Raw genomic sequence first — 23,345 nt, 5'->3', positions numbered from 1 at the left:
GTAACACAATAGTTACTTTGCCTGGTAATTAGTTACTTTTATAATGATTTAACTCAGTTACTAACTCAGTTACTATTTGTGAGAAGTAACTAGTATCTATAACTAATTACTTTTTTAAAGGTATGTGCCCAACACTGATAGTCTGACACATTTGCAGCATTTTAGGCCAGAAAAGTATTTTGTACGGAAATAAAGTCTTTTGCTAATGCATCGCACACATGTGCCAGTTAGACTGGTACGTTTTTATGGAAGCCCATTTCTGCTACGTAAGAAAAAAATCTTAAATAATTTCAATTTTCATGTTGAAATTATCAGATAAAAAGTCAAAATTATGACTTTAAAAGTCAAAATTATGACAAATTATGATAAAGCCTCGGTTTCACCGACAAGACTTAAGTCATAATTATGAGATAAAAAGTTGAAATTATGACTTAAGTCATAATTATGAGATACAATTAAATTTTGACTTAAGTCATAATTTCAACTTTTTGTCTCATAACTTGAGTTGTAATTATGAGATAAAAAGTTGAAATTATGTCATAAGTCATAATTATGAGATACAATTAAATTTTGACTTAAGTAATGAGATAAAAAGTTGAAATATGACTTAAGTCATAATTATGAGATAAAAAATAAATTTTGACTTAAGTCATTATGAGATAAAAAGTTGAAATTATGACTTAAGTGATAATTATGACAATTACATTTTGACTTAAGTTATGAAATTAAAAAGTTGAAATATGACTTAAGTCATAATTATGAGATAAAATTAAATTTTGACTTAAACTTTTTGTCTCATAACTTAAGTCAAAATTTTATTTTATCTCATAATTGTGACTTAAGTCATAATTTCAACTTTTTATCTCATAACTTAAGTTATAATTATGAGACGACAAGTCAAAATTGTGACTTACTGAGTCGCAATTATGAGATAAAAAGTCGAAAATATGACTTAAAAAGTTGAAATTATAAGATAAAAAGTCAAAATTATGACAAGTCATAATTACAAGATAAAAAGTCTAAATTATGACTTTAAAAGTCTAAATTATGACAAATTATGATAAAGCCCCGGTTTCACCGACAAGACTTAAGTCATAATTATGAGATAAAAAGTTGAAATTATGACTTAAGTCATAATTAAGAGATACAATTAAATTTTGACTTAAATCATAATTTCAACTTTTTATCTCATAACTTGAGTTGTAATTATGAGATAAAAAGTTGAAATATGACTTAAGTCATAATTATGAGATAAATTTTTTTTTGACTTAAGTCATTATAAGATAAAAAAATTGAAATTATGACTTAAGTGATAATTATGAGATACAATTAAATTTTGACTTAAGTAATGAGATAAAAAGTTGAAATATGACTTAAGTCATGATTATGAGATAAAAAAGAAATTTTGACTTAAGTCATTATAAGATAAAAGTTGAAATTATGACTTAAGTGATAATTATGAGAGACAATTAAATTTTGACTTAAGTTATGAGATTAAAAAGTGGAAATATGACTTGTGATAATTATGAGATAAAATTAAATTTTGACTTAAGTCATAATTTCAACTTTTTATCTCATAACTTGTTATAATTATGAGATGAAAAGTCAAAATTATGACTTACTGAGTCGAAATTATGAGATAAAAAGTCGAAATTATGACTTAAAAAGTTGAAATTATAAGATAAAAAGTCCAAATTATGACAAGTCATAATTACAAGATAAAAAGTCTAAATTATGACTGAGTTAAAAACATAAAAGGCATTCAGTTGTCTCCACCTATTGGCATAAAGAAATGGTCTCTTAATGTGTTTGAGTGAATTAATCAGAACAAATCTTTTTAATAAACAAGTTCAAGAGAAGTCAGTGGGAAAGTGCTTAATGCGTTTAATGCATAATTTTTCAAGTCATAATTTAGACTTTTTTAGGCATACTTTTTTTGACATGCTATCGGGCCGACAGGGTTGTCGTCACAGGGGGTAAGACCCACGGTGGCGGACTTTGTGTTTATATCAGTGACGCTTGGTGCCGCGATGCTGTTGTAGTCTGCAAATACTGCTCACCAGTGCTGGAATTTATGGTTATTAAGTGCCGGCCGTTCTACCTACCGAGGGAATATACAGCTATACTGCTGTGTGCTGTGTACATCCCTCCCACCTCCAAAAACTACAGGAGCGAGGCACTATATGAACTATATCAGCACATCAGTGAGCAGCAAACAGCTCACCCCGATGCTTTTCTCATCGTGGCTGGGGATTTCAATCATGCAGACTTAAAGAGTGTGTTTCCAAAAATACAGCAACACATTGACTTTCCAACACGGGGAAATAACACACTGGACCTTGTTTACACCACCCAGAGAGGAGCTTACAAAGCTTTCCCCCTCCCCCACCTCGGCGCCTCTGATCACATCACTGTTATGCTAATGCCCTCTTACAGACTGCTTGTTAAAGTCACCAAACCGGTTCGTAAGCAGATACAAGTGTGGCCAGAGGGGTCTTCAGAGGTTTTACAGGACTGCTTTAACACCACAGACTGGAATATGTTTAAACAGGCTGCCACTTACAACAACACCACTGACCTCCAGGAGTACACAGAGACTGTTACAGCCTACATTAACAAATGCACTGAGGATGTAACAGTCACCAAAACATCACTGTCCATGCCAACCAAAAGCCATGGATGACAGGGGATGTCTACAGGCTGCTGAAAGCTCGGAACGCTGCCTTCAGAGCTGGAGATGAGGCGAGTCTGAAGACGGCTAGGGCCAACCTGTCCTGTGGCATCAGAGAGGCTAAGAGACAGTACTCCTGAGGAATATCTCGTCACTTCAATGACAGCAGAGACACACGGAGCCTGTGGCGGGGGATACAGACCATCACAGATTACAAGCCCCCTCCACAGACCTGTGATAGCACCATCTCCCTGCTGAACGAGCTGAACACCTTCTTCGCTCGCTTTGAAGTGCAAAACAGCACCACAGCACAGAAGACCCCACCCCCTCCTGGTGACCAGGTTATGACTCTGTCCCCGGACAGTGTGAGGAGATCCCTCAGCAGGATCAACGCTCGCAAAGCTCCGGGTCCTGACAACATTCCTGGTCGTGTACTGAGAGACTGTGCAGTGGAACTCACTGATGTCTTCACAGACATCTTTAACATCTCACTTTCCCAGGCTGTCGTCCCCACCTGTTTCAAAGCCACCACGATTATTCCGGTGCCAAAAAAGTCATCTCCTTCCTGTTTTAATGACTACCGTCCAGTTGCACTTACCCCCATCCTCATGAAGTGCTTTGAAAGGCTAGTCATGCAGCACATTAAGTCTGTCCTTCCCCCCTCACTGGACCCCTTCCAGTTTGCATATCGGCCCAACCGCTCGACTGATGATGCCATCTCCACTGCACTCCACTCTGCACTCACACACCTGGACAAAAAAGACTCATATGTCCGAATGCTGTTCATAGACTTCAGTTCAGCATTTAACACTATAATCCCACAACAGCTCACACAAAAACTGATCCAGCTGGGGCTCAACACTTCACTGTGTAACTGGATTTCCTCACAGGAAGACCACAAGCAGTACGGGTCGGCAGTAACACATCCAGCACTATCACTCTGAACACAGGGGCCCCTCAGGGATGTGTGCTGAGCCCCCTCCTCTTCACTCTGCTGACCCACGACTGCACACCGTCACACAGCTCCAACCTCTTCATCAAGTTTGTGGATGACACGACTGTGGTGGGTCTCATTAGCAACAGGGATGAGATGAACTACAGAAGCGAGGTGAGCCGCCTGGCCACGTGGTGCGAAGACAACAATCTCTCTCTGAATGTGGCGAAGATGAAAGAGATTGTTGTTGACTTCAGGAGAGCGCACACTCAGCATGCTCCTCTGACCATCAACGGTGCGTCTGTGGAGAGAGTGAGCAGCACCAAGTTCCTGGGTGTGCACATCACTGAGGATCTCTCCTGGACAAACAACACCACTGCACTGGCCAAGAAATCACAGCAGCGTCTCTACTTCCTCCGCAAACTAAGAAGAGCAAAGGCACCAGCCCCCATCATGTACACATTCTACCGAGGAACCATCAAGAGCATCCTGTCTAGCTGCATCACTGTGTAGTTTGGAGCCTGCAATGCGTCCTGCCAAAAAACTATCCAACGCGTAGTCAGAGCAGCTGAGAGGATCATTGGTGTCCCTCTCCCCTCCCTCCAAGCCATCTAAAGCACACGTCTCACCAAAAAAGCCCTCTGCATAGCAGCCGATCCCACCCACCCAATGCAAAGCTTCTTCAGCCTGCTGCCATCAGGGAGGAGACTCGGAGTCTCCAGGCCAGGACCAGCAGACTGAAGGACAGCTTCACCCATCAGGCTGTCAGGAAGCTCAACTCTCTCCCAGCTCTGCCCTCACTCCCCTCGTCTGCCCCACAACTTTCTGAACTCTGACACACACACACACACACACACACACACACTGACCTGCACCAGTCACTTTGTGCAGCATTGGTCTGCCAACTACCTCACACTATTCAAAGACAGTAACAAGACTGCTCTGACACTTTTACACATTGCAAGCTCTGTTGCACTACATTGTTTACATTGTTTACGTGGTTTGCACTCTCTACCATGTGCCCTTACTTGTATATTGTGTTTTTAATTTTATATATTATGTTTATTTGTATTTATTCATATTTTTTTTTATTCTACCTTTGTATTTAATGTTACTGTTTGTATTTAATGTTACTGTTTGTATTTAATGTTACTGTTTGTATTTAATGTTACTTGTATGCACCATGGGTCTGAGAGTAACGCAATTTCAATTCTCTGTATGTCCTGTACGTGTGGCAGAATTGACAATAAAGTTGACTTTGACTTTGACTTATGTAAATCCTATAAGTATGTATCTGTCCACACTCCAGTCCAGTAGGTGGCGGAAATGCACCAAAGCTGGTTTGCCAACCGCCATTAACTTCAAAGAAGAAGAAGAAAACGAAAGAAACTGCGGAAAACACGCAGATAGCAAAACAAAGCGTTGCTCATTGGATTTGATCCGTTCTATGTCCTAGAAAACATTTTATAGACACAACTTTAGCGCAGACTCTACTAATTTTAACACTCGCGGACATTGTTTTTGTATTTAATCCAATCTGTCTGAGAGATATGAGAATTATTGCTGACAAACTACAGGCCTAAAGGACAGAAAATGATCGTTTCAAATACTTATAAATGCTCTTCTTAGTGGACAAGACTGCAAGTAAGTTTTCCAAAAGGGGTTATTGAAAACCAATGTGTTTCTGAATGTGGTTATTCTACATGGCAATGCATTTGTTCATAACTGACTTTATTTGATCTAGTGTTTTGTGTTGCTGCTAACTCCAGATATTTCTTGATCTCATTAAGGATCATGATCTCCAGGTCAAACTGAACAGCAGATAGTTTTCTCAACCCAGTGCTGATCTCTGGCAGTTTATCTGCAGTATGTCAGAGGAGCGAGGAAAGGACTCTCCGTCTGAGATGAGTCTCTCACACAAACAGAGGTAAGACTGAGTCTGTTTTCACACAATCATTTTAAACACTGCTGGACTTTCACATCTTTGCTTTAATAAAACCTTAACAAACCTTGTTTTATATTTACAAATGCTGTGCTGAACTTCAGAGCTTTAAAACTTCCTAATTAAAAAATAACATACAAATATTTAAAGAGTAGCCAATAGATAAAAAATATCTGAGAACTGAAAATCAGATTCATCATTTACAATCTTAACCCAGTTTACAGTTGCTCTGCAGCACTGGGTATGTAGATACTTGGTTTTGTTTTTAGGTCTTAAATGTATATTCAGACATTATGAAATGACTGCACACTTAATTTAAAGAGTCATATGATGCTTTTTAATGTTTTCATTTTCCTTTAGTGTGTAATGTATCTGTTTGTGTAAGATCTTCAGAGTTTCAAAGGTCAAAGTGATTTATTTTATCTAACAGAGAACACTGATCCAGAAATGCCTTGACTGAAGTGCAGATATTAATTTCATGAATATACAATATGACGTTATAGGAAATCCCTAATATAGACAAAGGCTATGTCTGTAGCTGAAGACAGGGCCCTAGGCGAGCGTCTGTTGAATGGGCCAGCACTGCAGATTAGGGAGAGTTTGTGTTGGGAAAGTAGATCGCCGCTATCCAGCATTTGTCTTCAGATCGTGTGATTTTGATCATTTGTCACGTAGATACAGTACATAATGTAAATAAATGATGTATCAGGGGAACAGTGTGTTTTGGCTGTTGGAGAGGTTGTTGGTTTCGTCAGCATATTATCAACAGCACTCTTGTTATTTTCCTTGCCAGTATTGAAAAAGTAAACAGTCTTGTACAGAATGCCATTGTAATACAGGATGCCTTAAATGTGTATATATATATATATATATATTAGTCCAACTTTCCCCTGTTCATTAAAGATGAAACTCTTGCTTGTAGAGCTTTAAATCCCGCTTGACTGTAAATCACTGTGGTTTGTTTTAGATGACAGGTTTAAGTGGTCTTGAAGTATGATGAAGATGAGTTTGAGTTTGATTAGTTGGATTTTGTTCCCTCTGATATAATGGGAGGGCCACATTAGAAGTGTATTTGCTGAGAAAGATAATGATGCTGAAACTGTAAATAATGAAAGGATGGGTGTTGAAGCTGGGGTCAGTGCCTCTATTGCTAGGGAAGATATAAATGAGGAAGGTGGGAGAAGTGAGACTATTGAGACTGAGGTGAATGTAGGTGAATGCTCCAGTGGCACAACATTAGATGCAGACAGAGTAGAAATCAAACTCGTGTGTTACATGAGGATGCTGCTGCTGTTACAGAAGAGAGTTTGGACACTGACATTTTCTGTACTGTGATGGAAGGGGACTTATTCTTTTCTCATTTTTGCATTGGTGTATATATTGTACTTTCTTTTTAAAATTTGTAAAATTGATTGTATTAAATAAAGTTTAAGCTCCTTTTATCTTTGTGTCATTAGTGTAAGATCAGGCTCTCATGTGTCCAGCTCTGTGTCTGTGAAGAGTGACTGGTCAAAAGGTGAACCACCGTGGTTCAGTGAGGAAACACCATCAGCTACTGAAAGGTATTTCATGTGTTTTGTATTGTATGGCACTAGCTAATTTTTCCACTGGGATATTTGTGATAGAAATGAACTAAATAAAACAATAAATCACGGATCACAATATCTGCTTTTCTTTTTATTGAAGTTGGTCTGCAGCTACTTTTCAGTAATACAATTACACAAGCAGCAACAAAAAGCATCCACAATAGAAACATCTACTTAATTACTATTTGCAGCATTAAACCATTTCAAATTAGACTGAAGAACTCCTGTAATACTGTTTTTTTTTGTCCTGTTCTTTGCATTAATAGTTGTCTCCTTTATAGGACAGCAGGGCTTAAAGTATTCCGGCACCGTGCCGGATCTGCGGCGTGCGGCCGTGAGGGAAAAATATATATTTTAGAGCCTGCGCATGCGGTTCAATATTTTTGAGACAATTTATTTCACCTACCAATCATATGAGAGGAACGCAGCCTTAACTAACATTACAAGCCTATCAGAAGCAGATAAGGGCGGGTCCTTGCAACAGTATGATTGACACCCATACGTCTGTCACGTTAGCGTTGTCAGAGGAAAAAAAAATGGAGCGCAAGTTTATGAAGCCTGGGGATGATGTCCTAGCAATAGGCCTATGTCTCACTTCCTGCTTCCGGAACGCGGAGTAGGGTAATAGAACTTCCGGTCATTGCTAGTAACGCTACTGCAACGATAACAACAATGGCAGCAATTGTTCTTGAAGCGTACCAGGTTGCTTTACGACTAAACACTACGCAAGTCTTGGGTGAGATTAATAAAGAGAGATGAGGGGCCTTCTTTTAATATTCTCCGGGGCAGCACTTTCGTTTGCAGTTTGCATTTCAACAAGGAGAGCATCTACGTCTCACAAAGTGGTCGGAAGAAACTTTAAAATACTACACCAACCCGGTTTCCCTGGAATAACTGGGGGGACGATCAGCCCCATGTATTCCCACCAATGATTGTAAATAAAACAAAATTCGATTAATTAAAAAGGATGTTTTATCTGACACATGTATTAAACTTATCTCTGCTATATAAATACACTTGACTTTGACATTCAATAATATCACGTTAAGCGTTTTCTCCCTCATAGAACCCCATTATAAGGAAACGGCTTAACGTGGTTTAACGTACCTCAACAGCGATCAGGAAAGACCAAACTTCTGTTAAATTTTACTTATAATAAATCCTTTCTGCTGTCAAAAGAACGAGCTCTTATTCAGCACACAAAGTGATCTCCCCCATAGAAGTCCATTATAACAAACCATGTTATGCTTTTTCCTTAATGGAGTTATATAGGGATAAAATGCTTAACGTGATATTATTCACTTTATATGCTGAATGATATTTCATTCGTTTGACAGCAGCAAGTATTTATTATAACTGAAATTTAACAGAAGTTTGTTTTCCCTAGTCGTTGTTAAGATACGTTAAACCACGTTACGCTGTTTCCTTATAACGGGCTTCTATGAGGGAGAAAACGCTTAACGTGATATTATTCACTTTACCTGTCGAATAAGGACTCGTTCTTTAGACAGTAGTTAGTGTTTGTTCCAAGTAAGGTTTGACAGAAACTTGGGGTTTCCTGGTCGTTTTTTACGTACATTAAGCCACGTTAAGCGTTTTAGAACGTCCCTAAAAAGCTAACCGGAACTGCCGTCACCCCACTCAGAGACGTTCAATTGTTGCGTGACATAGGCCTATAGTAAAAGGATTCAAAAATAATTGGCGCTGGGACCCGACAAGATTTCTTGCGACGCGGGAATAAATTTCCAAATAAAAGTGGTTGCGGTCGGTGTAATTTGAACGGGAGCGGGCGGTAACAATATCCCGTTCCCGACGTCTTTTCTAAACAGCAAATCTGCGCTTTACTCATTCCTATCAAGCACCTGTAGGCTACAGCCTGCGCTCAAAACTGTTATGCACTCATGGACCAGTGCTTTCTGCGTCGTGCATTTTTTGCAAGGTCTCATAAGCGCGGAAAGTGGGGGTAGCCTACTGATGGTGTTTTTTTTTCCGTGGGCAACTGTTTATCAGTTTATCAGCGTTACTCCAGAGCGCGAAGCCACGTTTGGAGTGCCAAAATCTTCATAAGGTTATGCAGACTGATTTTTCGCAAACAGTGTGGTTGTTAACTCCTGTCCTGACCCAAGCCCTTTTCCCCTTTGCCAAAACAACTTATACTGTTTTGGCAATTAAAATAGTTCAGTTTTGCACGTAATGGCAAAAATAACTAATTAAGTTCGTTTAGAGAGAGAGAGAGAAAAAAAAACGTTTGGAGCACTTTTTTTTTGTTCGTTAAACGTAAGCTGTTTCTTAAAGTAAGGACCAAGCAGACAGTGACCTACTCTTTGTTTGAATTTGCCTTCACAAATCACGAATTGGCTTAAAAAAAAAAAAAAAAAATATATAAATATATATGCGCTATTAGGCACATATCAAATCCTATATATATATATATATATATATATGTGTGTATGTATGTGTGTGTGTGTGTGTGTGCGCTATTAGGCACATATCCAATCGTTTGTGCGGAGAGTGGAAGCTAAAACGCCTTTTTTAGGATATGGGCGGTCAGTGACATTTTTTTTTTAGTGGAAACTATTTAACCGTTATTTTTGTCAGACATGATAAATATATATGTGGAAAGCTTTAAATTAGCACTTAACGAAATTAAACAAATCGAAAACAAAATCTCTTTTATTATGTAGCTAATCCGTAAAGATGCAAGGCGCGTCCAATGAGGAGATGGATGAGGAGGATCGTTAGCTGACTCAGAAAACAATAGTTTATAAATAAATAATTTAAATATCTCCTTGCTGTTTCACAATCATGGTAATTACTTTTGCTGGTGCTTTGTGGCAAGCTTTAGCTACTTGAACGGAGAATCCAGCTGTGCTGAAGATACGCTCAATGCTGCTGACAGCATTATCATCATTGAATGTCTAAAATATAATTTTTTAGTCCGCGTTTGATCTATGGCGGGCTGAAATGCAGGGCTATACTACGTCTTAAAAGTGGAACATGGAAATATAATGGATGTACTGCGAAATGGTTACATGTGAGATTCTGGAAACGAGAACTAAATTTAGTGGGAACGGTCGGGTCGGGAAGAAGGAGATGGATTCACGCTTTCTAACAAAGCGTGAATATATAGCGGGAGCGTGTAGCGAAATGGAAGAAGTCCATTTCAGCTTTTCATTTTTTCTAATGGGCGGAAACAAACCAATGAGGAAATTGAATATAAAAGAGCGCTAGAAACGGAAGTGAAGAAGCGAGTAAAAACAAAACACGTGTGTAGGTTGTTATTGGAGTGGGACACGCGCTACCTGAAGCTGAAGGTCGTAGGCTACTATTCTTTGCTGGAATCTGGGTGCTGGAATCATGCGCTGACTGGGTGCGATCGCCAAAGTGACGGAGAAATTGCTCTACTGCGTCTGCATGGTTCGTTCGCCTGCCTGGTGCAACATAATCCAGCCTGGTTTGCTCGCCTGCCTCAGGTACTAGTGATGATGTCCATCATCTTTTAACCTCACGTTAAGTCTCCAAACTCTTTCTCCGGCCCGGGATTTGCGGCCGCTACACAGACTGCTTCACGCAGCCCCCACCACACACACACATACACGCTCATTGCACACGCACACACCCATACACAAACACTCGTTTGGATTATTTATTTTTCTTTGTGGTTGTTTTTTACATGTTTCTTTTTGTTGAAAACTGAACACTAAAAACTGAGTTTGAAAAAAAAAGAAAAGAACGAACTTTAAGACATTACAGTGAATCAAGGACTCTCATGATTTTGTTGTTGCTTGTGTGTGAAATCTTGAACTGAAATTGAACGGCAATCTACTTGCTGTCTGTTTACTTTAGATTTTTTTTTATTTTTCATGTGAAGAAAAGGAAAAAAGAAATACAAACTCTGTGAAAATTTAACTTTGTAAAATTCTTTTTTGTGTGTGTTTGAAAAATGATTTCCTAAAATATATATACTTTTTTTTGACCAAACCCTTCAATCTCTGAATGTGTCATTTAAGCACTGCTCTATATTAATGTGGGTATTTGAAGGAATTTATTTTCATTTTTTTTGTGTAACCGTGGTTTGAGTTATCTTCGGGGAAATTGAACTTCATTATATATAATTTTTTTTACTTGACAAGTTTTACTTGTCTGGCGCCCGAACAATTAAATTTAAATTTATTTAGTCAAATTTGATTTGGGGGCAGCCACCGTTACATAAGTGGCGCCCGAACAGGGACTTGACACTTAAACACTTAAACCTTGATGACTTGAAACTTAAACACTTAAACCTTGACGACTTGAAACTTAAAATTTAAATAAACCTTGACAATTTGAAACTTAAAACATTTAAGCACGTAAACCGTGACCACTTAAACTGGTCATTTGAACTTTGAATTTGAGTTTCCCTAAAGGATTACTTAAAGATTACTTAAAGGTTGGTTGTCACTTGAAACTGCCTATATTATTTGTGTTTGTGAAAGTGTGGTGTGTATATATACATACTGAACTGAAACTGTTTTTCTTCTTTACTGAAAGGTTTTGTGGGAAGATACTTTTTGTTCGTGAACTTGCACGTTGTTAAATATAGAATTGTGTTACCCCTTAGTTGTCTTGCTGCCAAACTGACCCAATTATGTGAAAGTTGTGGAAACAACCATTTGTGTTATTGAAAGCTAATTGATTTGTGAAGTTAAGTGAATTGTAGTGTGAATCGGACAATTGGACAGACATTTCACACTGAACTGTTAAGAGTATTCTGCTGCAATTTATTTTTTTCAAACATTTATACATTGTTTTTTCCCCCCCCCAACTTGCATTTCACTACATTTTTACACTGACTGACTACACATACACTGACAATCAAACATGGCTGCCACTCCTCTCTCTCCATCCACTTTCGTGGAGATGGAACCACCCGCACCAGATGTTGCTACCCCAGTCTGGCCTCCAGCACCCCGTCCTCTACTTTCTTCAACTGGACCTCTTCGTGCTCCTTTCCACTTCACTCCTACTCCAGCCAGCACCACTGACTTCCCAGGAACCCATGTGCGGTTTGCTACTTCACCACTAGCTGGCAGCACTCCTGTTCAACCCTTCACCTGGGAACAGGAACCGAATGGCGACTCCATGCGGATATGTACATCACCTGGGCCTTCATCTTTATCTTCAGTGGTACAGCAGGACTTGCCTGGCATCCTGTCAACTCCTGGAAAAGGAATGCATCAACTCACTCAAGTTAAAGGAAACTGGGACACGTTGACACAGCATATGCAAACCCATGAGAAAACCATTGGTGAACTTGCCAAAGAACTTAAAACCATGACTGCACATCACGACAGCCTGATTTCTAACCTTGCTGATAAACTCAAGCAAAACCAACAAGAAGTGCTCACCCACATTTCTGAAAGTAAGAAGCATGTGAAGGAAGAGACTGATCAACTCACTAAGTCACTTAAAGTCATGATTCCTGATGAACTTCACAAAGCTAAGACTACATATGTGTCTGAAGTGCGGTTCATGATTGACCAACTTCAAGTGGAGCTTCAGCAAGACATCAAAACCTACCTGGTAACCCATCAACGAAATTATGACCAGTTGTCAACAGAGCTCACCCAGTGCACCCAAACCACCAACACACTGTGTGAAACTGTAAAAAGCTTACAAACTGAACTTGAGAAAAGATTCGAAAAGCAAGAGAAACAAATGACTGACCTTCAGACAAGAGATTACTCACCTTTACCTCTCAATGCTCCAGTTTCATCTGTATCACCAGTGACTGCTCCATTGCTTCCTGCTCCTCCAGTTTCATCTGCATCACCATCGACTGCTCCTTTGCTTCATGCTCCTGTTGTAAAGAGTGATCATCTTAAGATTACATTTCCTACTTTTGGGAGACAGTCAGATGATGTGGACCCCTTGCTCTATCTAACTCGATGTCAGGATTTCTTGGCGTTACATCCTCTTACTAATGCTGACATCCTGGCCACTTTCCGCACTGTCCTTTACGGTACTGCCCGAGACTGGTGGGAAGTTGCACGATCTTCAATAACCACGTGGCAAGAGTTTGAAGCTGCTTTCCTCTCTGCTTTCCTCTCAGAGGATTATGAAGACGAGCTAGCTGAAAGGGTAAGGACAAGAACACAGGGGGAAAGAGAGAGCATTAGAGACTTTGCATTTACATACAGAGCTCTCTGCAAAAGGTGGAAGCCCACCTTGACGGACAGTGAGTTGGTGAAAATGATGTTGAAAAATATGAATCCCTACCTTGCAAGCCAGATTCGCAGTCGGGTGAACACAGTCGATGAACTTGTGAAATTGGGCCAACAGCTGGAAAAAGACTACGAACAACAACTGCAATATGAAAAACGTGTGAGTTCTAAGCAACCCCTATCCATGCCTCAAAGACCTATTCCCAACCGCCCGGCAGAGAAGCCTTTAGTGCAATGCTGGCGATGTAAAGGCCATCACTCACCTGGCAGCTGTCCTCACTTTGTCTCTTCTCAGTCCCAGTCACCTCAGTCCACCAGTCAACACCCTTCCTCCAATAGCAAGCGGACAACATTTCCATCTACTAAAGGTACTACTGGTCCACCTGGCAATCGCTCTGTGTCTGCCACCTTTCCCCACAAGTCACCAACAACTGATAAGAAACCACCACCTACTGCAATTGTTCCACAACAATTAGTGATACCACTTTGCATTGGTACCTGGAAGGGAAAAGCCATTGTTGATACTGGGGCTAGCTACACCCTTCTACATGAGAATCTCTGGAAGGAGCTCACTTCACAAAAACTCCATCCATGGACCCAGGGTCCGCTCTACCTAGCAAATGGGGAAGCAGAAATTCCTTTAGGTTGGATAAACATGCCAATCACCCTACATCAACAAGTATTCACCATACCTGCTGTTGTTCTATCAGCCAAAGCCCTGGCCTATGCAGTCGTATTAGGACTGGACTTCATCTTCTACAGTGGGCTGCAGATCAATGTGGCAGATCAAAAGTATTCATTTCAGTCCAATCCTAAAGAGTATTATCCTTTCCAGCCAACAAATGCCAGTGTACCAGTTATCAGTTCCCAACATCCAAGGGGAAAGATGGGAAATAAAAATCCCAACAGCCTCTCCTTACTATCTTGTGTTCCTCCTCCTCAACTTAACATGTTTCAACCAGCCTACCTGGGTGAAAGGACACTAATTGACACTGCTGTACAGGATGCCCACTTACCTCCGGAAGGCAAGCAACAGCTACGGCAGATCCTCGAGTCAAACCCTCAAGTTTGTACCCTTCGTCCGGGACGTACTGAAGTTACACAGCATCACATATATACTACCCACCAAGTACCTATAAAACAAAGACCGTACCGCACAACACCTGCCAAACAAGCTGTCATTACAGAGCAACTGGAAGAGATGTTGACTGCTGGAATCGTAGAACCATCACACTCTGGATGGGCCTCACCTGTTGTCTTGGTCCCTAAAAAAGACGGAAGCCTTAGGTTTTGTGTGGACTACAGAAAAGTTAATGCCATTACAGAGAACGATGCTTACCCATTACCCGACATCACTGAGATCTTGGAGTCACTATCTGGAGCGGCCATCTTTTCCACCATTGACCTAAACAGTGGCTACTGGCAAGTGAACATGGATCAAGAAAGTAAACCAAAGACTGCTTTCACAACTTCATCAGGACTGTTTCAGTTTAATGTTATGCCATTTGGGTTAAAAAATGCCCCAGCAACATTCCAAAGACTAATGGAGAACGTTCTAGGAGAATTGCGTGGAAACATCTGCTTTGTCTACATTGACGACATCATTATTTACTCACCATCTGTAGCCCAGCACTTCTCCGACCTCCAGGCTGTTCTTTACAAGCTGCAAATGGCTGGCCTCACCATTAATTTAAAAAAAAGCAAGTTCTGTCTTCAGAAAATAACTTTTCTTGGACATGTTGTCAGCGTCCAAGGCATAGCTGCAGATCCAAGCAAAGTGGAGGCTATACATGAATACCCTGTTCCCACCAACATCAAGGAGGTCCAGCGCTTCCTGGGGTTAGCCGGGTGGTACCACCGGTTTGTACCAAACTTCTCCAGGATCGCTGAACCCATCAATGCACTGAAAAAAAAAGGATGTTCATTCCTCTGGTCACAACCATGTCAACAAGCCTTTGAACATTTAAAATGCTGTCTTACCTCTCCACCCATTCTTGGCCATCCTGACCTTCAACTGCCTTTTACCGTCTATACGGATGCCAGTAACACTGGTCTGGGTGCTGTGCTGACCCAGCGCAAGGAACAGGGATTGGAACAAGTTATTGCTTATGCCAGCAGAACCCTGAACAAAGCAGAGACCAATTACACAGCCACCGAAAAAGAGTGTTTGGCTGTAATTTGGGCCCTGGAAAAATGGCAGCACTACTTAGAGCACAAACTGTTCACTGTCATCACAGATCACTCAGCGTTACAATGGGTAATGTCTTCCACAAAAACCACAAGTCGCCTCATCCGGTGGGCCTTGCGACTACAGAGATTTGATTTCATCATTGAATATCGCAAAGGAAAACTAAATATGGCACCTGATGCTCTGTCTCGGATTCACACCAGTTGTAACCTGTACACCAACCAACACCAACAGGAGAATGCTGAGTTTCCGATGTCTCCAGCCACAATCTGGGAAGAACAGCACAAAGACCCTGTCATCACCAACACACTTCAAGCACTTGCCGAAAATGATTCCTCTCTAAAAGATCAGTATGAGATAGTGGAAGATAAACTCTATCACAAAACTCACCTGCCGAACAATCAAGTTCATTACAGAGTCTACATTCCTACCAGCCTTGTGTCATCCGTTCTACACCACTACCACTCTAATCCCTGGAGCGGTCATGTAGGTATTTATAAGACCTACAAGCGTATCCATGATGTTGCATTCTGGCCTGGAATGTGGAATGACATAAAACACCACGTTAAAAAATGTGTCAAATGCCAGACTCTTAAGGGAGAAAATCAGAAACCTGTGGGCAAACTACAACAAGTCACCACCACCCGTCCCAACGAAATGCTTGGAGTGGACATTATGGGGCCAATGCCACGCAGCACACAGCAAAATGAGTACCTCTTAGTCTTTGTAGATTACTACTCCCGGTGGGTGGAATTTTTCCCCATGCGCAACGCTAAAGCTGAGACGGTTGCATTACTTCTTCGGAAGGAAATTCTAACCCGTTGGGGAGTGCCAGACTTCATTCTGTCGGATAGAGGTACACAATTTGTGTCATCACTGTTCAGGGAACTCTGTCAAAAGTGGAGTATCAAACCTAAATTGACAACATCATACCATCCACAAACAAATATGACAGAGAGGGTTAATCGTACGCTCAAATGCATGATTTCTGCCTATGTGGACAACAATCATAAAAAATGGGACCAATACTTACCGGAACTCCGTTTCGCTATTAATTCAGCTGTCCAGGAAACGATTGGGATGACCCCTGCAGAGCTTCATTTAGGGAGGAAACTGCAAAGTCCCATGGACAAGGTGTTACATGGCAAGAATCTAACTCCAGACTGCACATCTTACGATACAGTCCATCACCTAACTGAGCTTCAGACCAAAGCCATGGAATGCTGTAAAAAAGCACAAAAGAGACAGCTTCGGAATTATAATAAAAGAAGACGAGATGTCACATACAAGGAAAAGGATCGTGTGTGGATGAGAACCTTTCCCCAGTCTAGTGCACAACATCACTTCACTGCAAAATTGGCTCAAAAATGGAAAGGCCCTTACCGTGTCGTAAAACAGGTGGGTCCATTGAACTATCGAATAGCGCTAGAGACCACTGGCGAAGATGTTCGCATAGTACATGTGTGCAACCTGAAACCATGCTTTCCCACGGCTGAAGAGCTGGAATGCCAGGAGAAGAAAAGGCTCTGCCAAATATTCAATGAATCTTCTGATGAAGAGGAATTCATTGGATTTTAATTATGATTCACATTTCCACAACCATAGGTTGTTTTCTCCAGGGAGGGAGAGTGTAGCGAAATGGAAGAAGTCCATTTCAGCTTTTCATTTTTTCTAATGGGCGGAAACAAACCAATGAGGAAATTGAATATAAAAGAGCGCTAGAAACGGAAGTGAAGAAGCGAGTAAAAACAAAACACGTGTGTAGGTTGTTATTGGAGTGGGACACGCGCTACCTGAAGCTGAAGGTCGTAGGCTACTATTCTTTGCTGGAATCTGGGTGCTGGAATCATGCGCTGACTGGGTGCGATCGCCAAAGTGACGGAGAAATTGCTCTACTGCGTCTGCATGGTTCGTTCGCCTGCCTGGTGCAACATAATCCAGCCTGGTTTGCTCGCCTGCCTCAGGTACTAGTGATGATGTCCATCATCTTTTAACCTCACGTTAAGTCTCCAAACTCTTTCTCCGGCCCGGGATTTGCGGCCGCTACACAGACTGCTTCACGCAGCCCCCACCACACACACACATACACGCTCATTGCACACGCACACACCCATACACAAACACTCGTTTGGATTATTTATTTTTCTTTGTGGTTGTTTTTTACATGTTTCTTTTTGTTGAAAACTGAACACTAAAAACTGAGTTTGAAAAAAAAAGAAAAGAACGAACTTTAAGACATTACAGTGAATCAAGGACTCTCATGATTTTGTTGTTGCTTGTGTGTGAAATCTTGAACTGAAATTGAACGGCAATCTACTTGCTGTCTGTTTACTTTAGATTTTTTTTTATTTTTCATGTGAAGAAAAGGAAAAAAGAAATACAAACTCTGTGAAAATTTAACTTTGTAAAATTCTTTTTTGTGTGTGTTTGAAAAATGATTTCCTAAAATATATATACTTTTTTTTGACCAAACCCTTCAATCTCTGAATGTGTCATTTAAGCACTGCTCTATATTAATGTGGGTATTTGAAGGAATTTATTTTCATTTTTTTTGTGTAACCGTGGTTTGAGTTATCTTCGGGGAAATTGAACTTCATTATATATAATTTTTTTTACTTGACAAGTTTTACTTGTCTGGCGCCCGAACAATTAAATTTAAATTTATTTAGTCAAATTTGATTTGGGGGCAGCCACCGTTACAAGCGGGTGGGTGCGGAATAAAAGCTCGCGGGAGCGGGACTTGAAAAGCATTTCCGCGCATACCTCTACATTAGTTCACTCATTCAGTTCACTTGAAGGAGTGAATGAAAACGAGTGAGTGAATTCGGACACTAAGTGCACCGGAAGGACTGTCACTTTTGCATAGTGTGTTTACTGTTTAATAATCATTTCAAATGGGCAGCTCCAGTAGTAAGATTAAATGATTTATCTTGAACTCTGTCACGGAAATTATGTATAAACCCAAGTTAAACAATTTAATAATCAATTCACAATGAACGTGTAACTGTTGTACGCTGTAATACGCAGTGGACAAGCGCATTGTAAAATGAACGGATGGATGATTCAGCTGCGGGCGCCATCTTCTGGTGAGACGCGGATCGTGAATTCAATCGGCACGTGACTCTCACAGTGCATTATTATGGGTTATCTCTAGCTGTTGCGTGTTCATCGGTTGTACAACCCCACCCACCCAAAAAATGTTCAGGCTCAGGATTTTTATTTACTTTAACCCCTGGGACAGAGATATAGGATCCAGTTTTTACCTAAATTTGTACTTCTATAGAACCTTCTCTTTAACAGCTGATGCTTGCTCTTTGTGTTTGATTAAAAAATAACAAGATATTTTTCTTAAATTTTGCTTTAACCACATTTCATTTTATTCACAATTTTAACAGGAACCACAAGGATTTCACAGACAAACTCCCTGGAATCTTCCAGGTTGGAAAATATTTTCTATATGTTTAGATTTATAGCAAACAAATTGGTTACTGGGCAGTGTTTTACAAATATTAATTACTGATTATAAAATTTGAACCAAATATGGATGTGGAATTGGTCTTTTTTTATTTATTTATTTATTTTGTTTTGTTTAAAGGATCTTGAGAAGAAAATAATAGAATTTCTAAAGAATGAGCTGGACATGTTTAAGAAAATATTACAAAAAGAGAACATGCAATACATGAAAGACTTTAATGAGAACAGATGCAGTATGAAAGAAGCAGCTCTTGATCTCACGCTCTACTTCCTGAGACAGATGAAGCAAAATGAAGCTGCTAATACTCTAGAAGGTAAGAGACTCTGTTAGCTGCTTCCAGCCCTGTGTCAATATGTTTCCTCTTCCACAATCACTGTTATGACTCATATGTCTCTCATATCATGTGTTCATAATCTGTGCTGTTTCTTACAATGACAGTCTTCCTTTAGACTTCCACATTCTGCTCCAAACATAACAAACCCAGAGACTAAACAATCTGTGTATTTTATTTCTGTATTTAGATGAGCTGACCTTCGTTCATCAGCTAAAATGCAGCCTAAAGAAGAAATATCAGTGTGTGATTGAAGGAATTGCAAAGCAAGGTGACTCTACTCTTCTGAATAACATCTACACAGATCTCTATATCACTCAGGGTTGTAGTGAACAGGTCAATACTGAACATGAGGTAAGACAGATTGAAGTTGCTTCCAGACGTCATGAATCACAAGAAATACAGGTTGAGTGCAAACATATGTTTAAAGCACCTGAACAAGACAAGCAGATCAGAACTGTACTGACAAAAGGAGTTGCTGGCATCGGAAAATCAGTCTCTGTGCAAAAGTTTGTTCTGGATTGGGCCGAAGGAAAAGAAAATCAAGATATCAGCTTCATATTTCCTCTTCCATTCAGAGAGATGAACTTAAAAGAGAAAGAAAAACTAAGTTTGATGGACCTTATAACTCAGTTTTTCCCAGAAACAAAAGGACTAAACCTTACAAGAAGAAATCAGTGCAAAGTCTTGTTCATCCTCGATGGATTGGATGAATGCCGACTTCCTGTAAACTTTAAGGATAATGAGATGTTGCATGATGTATCTTCACCAGTCTCTCTGGATGTTCTTCTGACAAACCTCATCAAGGGAAATCTGCTTCCTTCTGCTCTCATCTGGATCACCACCAGACCAGCAGCTGCCAGTAAGATTCCTCCTGACTGTATCGACCGGCTGACAGAGATACGAGGATTCAATGATGCACAAAAGGAGGAGTACTTCAGAAAAAGACTCACGGATGAGAATCTGGCCAAAGAAATCATCGATCATGTTAAACAATCAAAGAGTCTCTTTATCATGTGCCACATCCCAGTCTTCTGCTGGATTTCAGCCACTGTTCTTCAGAACATTTTAGAGAAGAAAAGAAATAATGTTGTGAAAAACAATCAGGCTGATGATGTCTCCAAAACACTGCAGGAGACAAATACTGAAGACACTCCCAAGACTCTGACACAAATGTACACACACTTTCTCAGATTTCATATCCAGCAGAGCAGACGAAAATATGATGGAGAATATACACCAGATGTTTCCTGGGATAAAGATGCCATCTTTTCACTGGGGAAACTGGCATTTCATCAGCTGGAAAGAAACAATGTGATCTTCTATGACACAGATCTGGAAGCCTGTGGTATTGACGTCTATAAGGCATCAGTGTATTCAGGCATGTGTACCCAGATCTTTAAGGAGGAAACTGGGATTGTTCTTGGTACCATGTACTGCTTTGTTCACTTGAGCATTCAAGAGTTTATTGCAGCTCTTTATGCACATCTGTTTCTAGACATAAAGAAGAGAAGTATGTTTGTTCATGAGTCTACAGAACAGGAAAACAAAAGTGAAACCATGATTGATTTGCTCAAGACTGCAGTGGACAAGGCACTAGAGAGTGATAATGGACATCTGGATCTTTTTCTTCGATTTCTCCTTGGTTTGTCACTCCAGTCCAATCAGAGACTCTTACAGGGTCTGTTGACACAGCAAAATGGAAATGACCAGAGCAAAAAGGAAATAGTTCAGTACATCAAGCAGAAATTAGAAGCTAATCTGTCTCCAGAGAGATCCTTTAATCTGTTCTACTGTCTGAATGAACTGAACGACCAAACTCTGGTGAAAGACATTCAGACCCACCTTAGCAAAGGAAGTCTCTCATCTGCTGATCTTTCACCTGCCCAGTGGTCTGCTTTGGCCTTTGTGTTGTTGACATCAGAGGAGGAGCTGGAGGAGTTTGAGCTTCAGAAATTCAAGAAATCAGATGAGTGTCTCATTAGATTATCAGCAGTCATCAAAACCTCCAAAAGAGCTCTGTAAATTAATCATTTTTTTAATTGTTTTGTTTAATTGTTTGTCCTGGAAAATGTGTGGGAAATTTGAGAAATATGAAATGTAATGTAAAATCTTGTTGTTCTGGTAATTTAAAAAAAAAATATTTTGCTGAGAATGAAGAGTTTTGTTCTCCCTCAAACGAACTATTGTTAGTAGCAGAAAGTGCTTTGTTCAGGGATGCTGAGGTTTGACATATGAGAAAAGTATTCTTAATGATGATGGTTAGTCCATCAAATATCTATTCAAATATTTGCAGTGAATCAGCTAACAAGTGATTATGATTTATTTTAATGTATAATTCCAGCCTTTCTGCAGTACCAGTAGAACAAATACTGGGTCAATGCAGCATTGTGTTTTTATAACATGTTTTACAGAATTGTGCATTGTAGCCAGTATTGAGAACACACGTTTACAATGGTTAAGGTGTTTAATCAGAATTCACTCAATAATGCTTTCCTTAAAATTGTGAAACTTGCACTTTCAAATGTATAATTAATTGTAATTAAAGCTGTAGGTTAACTCATACATTGAATACATTTGTTAAATGCAAACATTAAATCTAATTATTCTGTCATCTTATTTCCGTCGTAGGCTAAATGATTGTGGCTTAACAGACAAAAGCTGTTCAGCTCTGGCTACAGTTCTTGGATCAGATACCAGTCTGAAAGAGCTGAACATGAGCAATAATAATCTGCAGGATTCAGGAGTGAAGCTGCTCTGCACTGGACTGGGAAATATAGAGTGTCATTTGGAGATGCTGAGGTAAGTTGTGTGACAATAGACCAAAATTGAGCTTAACAAAAACATAAGGTGAAAACCAGACTTAGATATTGAACAAGTCTGTAATAATTTTTTGTTGTTGTGATATACCATTTAAAATATGCATTTGGTAATGTTCAAAGTAGGTATAACTTAACTTGCGTTTGATTGTACATTTTTTTATGTATTATGATGTAAATCTGTTATTCGTAAAAGATCACATCTGTATTTTCATAATACAGATACAGTTTCAATTAAAATCATTAATTATAATCATGAAGCTTAAACAACTTAAGCTCAATTTATTAAAAGTTAAAAATTGTATGTTTAGGGCCCTATGGTATGGTGACCAAGAGAGCTCAACGCGCTGCAACTTAGAAAACATATGCAAACAGAAAAAAACAACAACAAATTTAAAAAAAAACATCTTCATCAATTTGACTACACAGGCGCTGCAAATCCTCACAATGCAACCAGACTCAGAAATGCGCTGCAAACACACGAACACGCTGCAAACTCAGAAACGCGCTGCTAATAGCACAGAACACAACGGATATGTTTCAGGGGGACCTCAAAAAGTGACGAACCCATCTGGGACCTGATTATTTGTTCAGTGGCTGTTGGTCATAGCAGAGGTGTTGTCGTGAACTATCTAGTTCACCTACAGAAAAAAAATAGATTCTTCAATGTTCAATTATTCTTCTTTAATAAAAAAAATAGAAATAAAAAAGGAGCAGATGCTTTATACAGATCTGGCCATTAAACATGCGTCTATTTTCACGCGGCAGCCTGCAATTCGGCACGCTGTGGCCACGCGTCCTACTGCAGCGGCTTTTTCAGGTTTTTTTACAACGTTGTTGCACTTCATATAATATCCACCAGGTGGCGCAATTAACAACATTCTGTAGCCAAACACCATGGCCAGCTCTAGGGGGCGTTGGTCACAAATACCAGTACAATAGTTCAATGATTCCTCTTTCCTGAAATTATTGTTCAAACCAGTAGCAAAACGATATTCATAAGCAGGTGCAGTTGTATTGTTATTTTCTTTTCTTTCTTTGTTTTCCTGACGAACATTTATTAGACTGCATCGGAAATAGAAATGTTAATTTCGGTTATTTTATTTTTCCCAACCGACAACTGATGTCATTAAATTATTTATCGACCGACAAGATTATGTTAAATTACAATTAAATTTAATTGATACGTGTCTGTG

The 23,345-nt window shown here is 39.7% G+C and overlaps 1 protein-coding gene across 1 annotated transcript; it reads left to right on the top strand.

Moving 5' to 3' along the window:
* Positions 1 to 17,429: 17,429 nt before the first annotated feature.
* On the top strand, positions 17,430 to 22,136 carry LOC141337908 (NLR family CARD domain-containing protein 3-like). The gene is made up of 6 exons (XM_073843484.1): positions 17,430 to 17,488; positions 18,920 to 18,962; positions 19,120 to 19,312; positions 19,521 to 20,422; positions 20,465 to 21,351; positions 21,962 to 22,136. Exons 1-6 carry the CDS (start codon positions 17,430 to 17,432, stop codon positions 22,134 to 22,136), a joined length of 2,259 nt encoding a protein of 752 aa, XP_073699585.1.
* The last annotated feature ends 1,209 nt before the right edge of the window (positions 22,137 to 23,345 follow it).

This window comes from Garra rufa, chromosome 7, assembly GCF_049309525.1.
Source record: "Garra rufa chromosome 7, GarRuf1.0, whole genome shotgun sequence".
Lineage (NCBI taxonomy): Eukaryota > Metazoa > Chordata > Actinopteri > Cypriniformes > Cyprinidae > Garra > Garra rufa.
Note: the sequence above shows the minus strand (reverse complement) of the source record. Positions and strands in the feature narration are given on the sequence as shown.

Excerpts from the sequence above, each read along its gene's own strand:
- LOC141337908 (XM_073843484.1), top strand. The coding sequence starts at position 17,430 with ATGGTTCGTTCGCCTGCCTGGTGCAACATAATCCAGCCTGGTTTGCTC. Across the intron at positions 19,313-19,520 it reads AGCTGCTAATACTCTAGAAG|ATGAGCTGACCTTCGTTCAT; the intron begins GTAAGAGACTCT and ends TTCTGTATTTAG. Across the intron at positions 20,423-20,464 it reads AGAAGAAAAGAAATAATGTT|GAGACAAATACTGAAGACAC; the intron begins GTGAAAAACAAT and ends AAAACACTGCAG.